General features: G+C 45.9%; 2 protein-coding genes across 2 annotated transcripts; both read left to right on the top strand.

The window, feature by feature from the left end:
- Positions 1 to 5734: 5734 nt before the first annotated feature.
- On the top strand, positions 5735 to 6178 carry SARC_10772 (hypothetical protein; the record flags this gene model as incomplete). The annotated part of the gene is made up of 1 exon (XM_014295169.1): positions 5735 to 6178. One exon carries the CDS (start codon positions 5735 to 5737, stop codon positions 6176 to 6178), a length of 444 nt encoding a protein of 147 aa, XP_014150644.1.
- Positions 6179 to 6251: 73 nt separating this feature from the next.
- SARC_10771 (hypothetical protein) lies at positions 6252 to 6554 on the top strand (the record flags this gene model as incomplete). Its single annotated transcript, XM_014295168.1, has 1 exon — positions 6252 to 6554. One exon carries the CDS (start codon positions 6252 to 6254, stop codon positions 6552 to 6554), a length of 303 nt encoding a protein of 100 aa, XP_014150643.1.
- Between the last annotated feature and the right edge of the window lie 686 nt (positions 6555 to 7240).

The raw sequence follows: 7240 nt of genomic DNA, 5'->3' as shown, positions 1-7240 counted from the left end.
ACAGAATGTTTTACATCCAAATATTATTGTGGAACGGGAGTAGATCCGTAAAGTAAAGTTTGCTCCAATCACGCATCACAGATTAAGTAAAATCTCAATCAGTGATGCAGTGCTCGGAGTAAGACTTTTACTGTCCTACACCACGTTCTATTCATAGTTCAACCCCTACGGGTTGAACTATAGAAAGACGATAGGCAGGTGACTGCCCATCATCCATTTTTCCTTCTTACAGAAGCGTTGGCTCTCTCAAATATACGAACTCCATTTCCTCGCAATGGAGAACGGACCGGAGCCCCCCCAACCCCAGTGTGGTCAGAATACTATAGTACGTAGTTTATTTGATTATTTTAGGTCTATTATAAGTTTTACAGTTTATCAGAATAATCTGATAAACTGGGTTTTAGGGTTTTGCTGTTTTTACAGCACATGACTGATGACTCATTTTGAGAGTCATTAATCTTAGGGTTACTGTTTACAATTATTAATAAATGACTCCATGAGGAGGGAGAACGTTGAGATATAGTTACTCGACGTGTACTTGTCATTTTTAACTATACTTTGGAAAGTTGTTAGTTTATTATTAATTGTGAAATAAGCTATTTTATTTAAGCTACTTGATAGTATTAAATTGAAATTTATTAGTTTTTATACAAAGAAAAAACTTTGCAAGTAACAGCAGAAGCAAGATGACGAGATCGCTAGAATCTACCGACGGAGGAGGTCGATAGAGGCTCTACTAGCAGTGACGCTGGTACCAGGATGCCGTCCTTGCTGTCAAATAGTAACAGCGGCCCGGTAGAAACACAGAAACCGGGCGAACAGCAGATATAACAGCACCAGTCAAGAGGATCTGAAGGAATCAATCGACGCTTTAGGCTAAGTAGAATTAGTATGGCTAGGCAGTTAGGAAGGGTCAGGCTTTCTCAGCAAGTAGCTATTATTCCTAGAAAGCAGCAAACATTATCAAACAAAGACACTACAACTGAACACGAGGAGCTATCGAAAGAATCGGAGAGATCGAAATCAGTAGAACAGGAGCGAAATCAGAAGGTCCGGAGGGATTAAGATGGCAAAGACAAGGGCTCAGACAACGAACAAGATAAGTAACAACAATAACTAAGAGTAGTTCTAGTAGTGGTCGAAACTATAAGGTTAGAGATACAAGTAGTAGGGCAGTAGTTAAACCAGAACCCTACTATAGACACGTACAGACTAGAAGAACAAGCTTGGTTAGTGAAGACAATTGTTGGAGGTAAAATTTCGTTCGAAACAGGAAAATAGAGTCAGAAAAGGTAGATTTTAGAGTGTTGAACAGAGAAATATTTAAAAGAAGATATAAGATAGTAGTGCCTACGTTAGTTAGGGCTAAAAGTGATAACATTACAAACATTATAGACCCACGCCAGATCTAGACAAAATCAAACTATAGCAATGTTATTTACACCTTTGTAGAAAGCATGGGGGTAGGAATAAGGATAAACATACCACCTGCACATATAGGCTTAGAACGAATAGATTTACAGTAAGCGAGTGGTTTCAGACGAGCTAACATTCTATTCCAGTCGTTGCAAGAAACTATAGCTCAACACATTCGGGCGACGGGACGTACGAGGGAAATATTAAGTAGAGTCTAGTTGCATAAGAGAGGGATCGGTAGAGCCAGAAAGGCCTATATGGAACCATCATGGGTTGCTTACCACCATGGCACATGTTGGAACACGGAAGAATAAATCAGCGACATACGGGGAGCAACACAAGAGCTGAAGAGCCTTCTCAGGAGTAAAAGGGGTTCACTGAAGAGGGATGTGACTGCACCAGAAGAATAGAGAAGCACACAAGGGGGTAGGGTGAACCCCGACGGGTACTAAAACATAAATACATATAACATATGCATTGGTTAAAGACAGGCGCAGGATTCATGGGTGAGTTGATACTGCGGCAAGGGACGAAATAATTTGTCTAAGTAAGAATGTCGAGATTTATTGATAAGGGCGTCGAACCTCTAGGACGGGGAAGTATTTATACCCGAATTATTTTGAGGATGACTGCATACATTTCCAAACCTCTATTACATTACATTACATACCTATTATGTCCAACACACGTCAAAGCCGCCGACAGCAACGCCTAACCCCTGAACGTCGAGGCGACGATGATATAGACCGGAGAGGGACCAAGCGCTGCCAACCTCCAACGAATCATCCCCGCCATCTGTCTGAGACAGGGCGGAGGGATACTCAAGATGACGAGATCCATAACCAGGAAGCAAAATTTGATCGACAGATACCTACGGCAACTATATGGTATGGCTCTCATAGTCACTGTAGTGGTTCAGTAAAGATTGATGGGAAGAAATGGTCAGTAAATTCCCGTTTGAAGCTCGCTATATGGAACATTCGATAGTAACAGTGTTTTGTCCCGAATTGACTCAGCACATATCTTCCATTGTCGACTCACTTGGCCCAAGCTTCAAACGGGAATTTACTGACCACTTCTTCTCATCAATGTTTCCTGAACCACTACAGCGACTATGAGAGCCATACCATATGTTCATACATTGTATCATACATACTTGCCATTTTTGAAATAAATAATGTTATCCCTATTAAGGACTTAATGGCGATACAGGACCCATTGCTGTCGTCTGATAACCGTGTTTATATCCAAGTGCAAGTTAACGGACGGATGTTCAAGGCACTAGTTAACACGGGAGCAAACAGAAGCTGCATCTCACAGACATCCGCAGACCTCCTCGGCCGCCCGACAACTCCAGCACCACCTGGGTCATTCATATATTTAGCTGACAAGGCGGTTCGAACTCCTAGACTGGGGACGCCGGAAGTGGTTCCTATTCGGTATGGGTCCAAGATCATTGACGGGTCACTAGAACTAATGAATTTACCAACGGGGATAGACGTTATGGTGGGACAAGATATGTTGAATGGTTTGGGCCTATACATAGGAGGCATTCAATCTTCACCCGCGCCTATCGACCCTACAGAACTCGATGAGCTCCTCGAACCAATCCCACGTCGACAGGCGCCGAACACAGCGGAACCTGCCGATGCACGACAGCGACTCACATGGGACTTAGAAACGAACGCAAAGATTGCTGACAAGGCAAGTTGTCGCCTGGAAGGGAGCGAGATTACTATACCGGTAACCCGCGAACAGGCGATGCATATGCGCAGATCAACGCGTAATTTCGTATCCGACCGGTGGCTACCATATGTAGACGAGCAAGTCCAGAAGTGGTTGTCGGACCTGGTAATAACGAAGCGGACGACACCAATTCCGCTCCTCGCGGTCCCGACGTTTGATGCAGTGGGGAATGTGAAGAAGGTACGCGTGTGCTTAGATATGCGGGCGGTCAACGCCCTGATCCCAGGCGATCAATTCTTAATTCCCAAGGTCAACGAACTGATCTCTCGCCTCAAGAGTAAGAAGTACTACACCACGCTGGACATATCGGCTGCTCATCATAGGCTACCGATCCATCCTGACTTACAATATCTCTTTAGTTTCACTCACGAGCGTTACCAGTACTCTTTTACATCAGCGCCGTTTGGACTACACGTGCTCACACAACAGTTCCAGCGAACCTTGAGCACGATACTGGATGGCTTATCGGTCCACCACTATATCGACGACATCGTGATTGCTAGTGATGACTATGACGAACATATCGAGACGGTGCGGAAGGTGATTCAACGCTTAACATACCACAGTTTCAAGCTCAACCCTGCCAAATGCCACTTTGCCATTTTGGAAGTGATCATCCTAGGAAAGAAGGTGTCGGCTAAGGGCATAGACATTGATCATGAGGAACAGGCGAAGCTTATTGACTGGCTTACCCCACTACGGTACAAAGATATAGCCTCTGCCTTAGGGTTGGCGAATTATCTCCATGAGCATCTCCCTAACTTTGCGAATACCGTTGCACCGTTGCGCGAATTTTGCAAGCTCAAACGGAAAGAGTTGATCGGCGACCGATGAGAGGAAAGGCACGCACCAGCGTGGCAAGCCATGAAGGATGCTGTGGTTAATGCGGTCGCTTTGCACTTTCCGGTCGACGGTATACCCTTAAATTTGGAAACCGACGCGAGCGACTACGGGTTGGGGGGAGCGCTGTTCCAATGGGTCGACGGGAAGAAACACTACTCTGAACCACGCCCAACAAAACTATGCCCCACCAATGAAGGAGTTACTCGCCCTAGTATATAGTCTCACACATTTTAGGGAGTATTTGGATGGACAACGGTTTGCAGTTTTCACCGACCGACCACATCCAAGTGGATTACATCCCAATGTCACTGGAGTCCAGCCGCAAGAACAATTATATACTTCACGTCTTGGACATCGCCACTGGCTACTCCGTCCTCCGAGCCACACCGGACAAAACGAAGGAGACCGCGGCACAGACACTCGTAGAGATTTTTGGCGAGCACGGTTTTCCACGGCTGATCCAAACGGACATGGGGGAATGAATTCACCAATAAAATAGTGGAGCGTTTGGTGCATAAAGTGGGGATGTTACATAAGGTGTCGCCACCATATCGACCCCAAGTGCTGGGCGCAGCGGAACGCTGTCATAAATTGCTGCGAGGCGGTTCCTCTACGTTGGGACGAACGCCTTCCGTTTACAATGCTGTATCAGAACCTTCGGATATCCCGCTGCTATAAGAGTGTACCGTTCAGCGTATACTTTGGCCGCCGTCACGTCCCATTTGCCGATTTTACTGACGAGTTGCCTAACTCTCAGCCAATAACGAATGACACCTGGGCACACCGGTTGGACCAGTTGCAGGATACCATCCTGCCGACTCTCCACCGCATTACCAAGAAGTATACAGGCAAACTAACGAAGACATTTGATCGCCTGCATGCTCATGACTTGGTACACTTCGATGAGGGGGACGTGGTTATGGTACGTTCAGAAGGCCGCACAACTAAGGCCATGCGGCCATTGTTTGGGCCATATGTTGTAAAGGCCAGACACGGGCAACGCTATGAGAAGATGGTTCCGTTCCGCCAGAATTCAAGGACAAACCGGTACGGGTGGAACTCCTTCGGTTGGTGCATAGACGCACAGACCCTCCACTTAATGATGAATTGTGGACTGAAGGATGTGTTGAGTTTCGCCACATTATTACACACCGTACTATTGATGAGACAGGGAAATTGGAATACCTGGTGAGATGGCGGGAAGGCGATCCAACGTGGGAAACAGCGGAAGCATTTGATGATGCCAACGATATCGTGGCCTACCATAAAGCTTCGCAAACACGGACACGTAAGCGCCAACGCGCCCAAATCTAATGTTAATTATCTGACGACCGTTTGGTCGAACGGTACGCTCGAACTGTGATCTTCAAGCCCTCCAGCTCTCGGAGGTTAAATGCCAGCGCACTGCTCTAGCTCTCGGAGGATAACTGCCGGCACATAAGGTACTTTGGTATTTCTTATCATCTCTGAAACTGGCACACAGCTTCGGCCAGTGTTTCAGTTTGGGGGGGTTGTGGTCAGAATACTATAGTACGTAGTTTATTTGATTATTTTAGGTCTATTATAAGTTTTACAGTTTATCAGAATAATCTGATAAACTGGGTTTTAGGGTTTTGCTGTTTTTACAGCACATGACTGATGACTCATTTTGAGAGTCAATAATCTTAGGATTACTGTTTACACATACTTTATTTTACATCATTCTTGACTTGTGTATTCTTATCAGGCGATGATGACATCTAGAAAGACTAGTACAAGCTGCCAGGCCGGGGGATGCAGCTATGTTCGCCGACATCAAAGACGGATTCTATGCGTTAGCTGTGGAAAACGCGCGCTTTTGGCAGTTCAGGGATCACACCGGCCAGCTCTGGTTCTTCCATTCAAAGTGGGACCAAGATCTGGAGCTACTAGCGCCCCCAGAGTCATTGCTGAAAATTATTCGAAGAATTGGACCGACGTCTCCAGCGCATGGTCATCATACTTCCCATATGGCCACACGCGATTTGGTGGCTTCACATCGTCGACCATGGCCTCGACCTCACTATCCTCGAAGCAGGGGCAGTACACTACCTGGCTTCTATCGCTAAGACACTCGGACGAACCGTACCACCGACACGACTTTACGGGGCCGTGCTCTACGATCCGACCGCAGGCGTCTAAGCGCAATCGTTGACCAGGAGACAGTGTTTCGTCAACTATCAAATGGCGGCCTAGCGCCAGGCACTCAGCAGAATTATGAAGTCGCAATGAACTACTGGAGATGGTACGCCGCCCAGGCAGGCATCGATCATGCTGTACCAACTCGCACTAACATGCTCGACTTCCTATCCTATTGTTTTTATGATGGTTGTCAAGCCAACCAGATACGCCAGATCCGTGCTGCCATCAACAACTATGCTCGGTCACACGGGTTACAGATCATCAGTGACGACGAGTGGCCACACGCTATTCAGGGATATGTCAGTCTCTGCCATGACATTCATCCCGACACTCTCCCCCGCACACCCAAAATCCTTGCCACGTGGATAGCCAGCATTTTTGACGATTAACGCGGCTTGGCGAGCCCTCATTGCGAACGAGTGTCTCCTCCCGTGATACGAGCCAACTAGGCAAACGGTGATTACTTTCAGTCGTAGTGGAAACAAATAATATTACAGAATGTTTTACATTCAAATATTATTGTGGAATGGGAGTAGATCCAGTAAAGTTTGCTCCAATCACGCATCAAAGATTAAGTTAAAAACTTAATCGGTGATGCAGTGCTTGGAGTAAGACTTTTATTGTCCTACTCCACGTTCTTTTCATAGTTCAATCCCTACGGGTTGGACTATAAAAGGACGATAATCAGGTAACTTCCCATCATTTATTTTTCCTTTTTACACCCACCCGCAGCCGCCCTCATCTTCCATCTTTCCTTTAAGTATTGCACCGTTTGCACAAATGGGATATTCACCACTCTCATTAGAATTGTGGTCCAAAAGATTTATCAATAGCCAAATTATGTGATACCATTTAGCTCTGGTAGGGAATAACCGCATGCAGCATCTCGTAGACATGCGAGCCGTCAATGTGTAAATACTATAATTCACCCAAGCACCGGTCCCCTTGCCTCCTCGGTCACTATTACACTCACCTCCGAGTGTGATCTCAGTTAGCCCTAAGATCGATCAGCTAGAATGAACACAACCCTATGTACAAATTTTATAGAGAGAACCAAATATAAACTATAAAACAA

Source organism: Sphaeroforma arctica, assembly GCF_001186125.1.
Source record: "Sphaeroforma arctica JP610 unplaced genomic scaffold supercont1.1383, whole genome shotgun sequence".
NCBI classification, from domain to species: Eukaryota; class Ichthyosporea; order Ichthyophonida; genus Sphaeroforma; species Sphaeroforma arctica.
The sequence above is the reverse complement of the archived record's forward strand: the minus strand, read 5'-3'. Positions and strand labels throughout refer to the sequence as shown.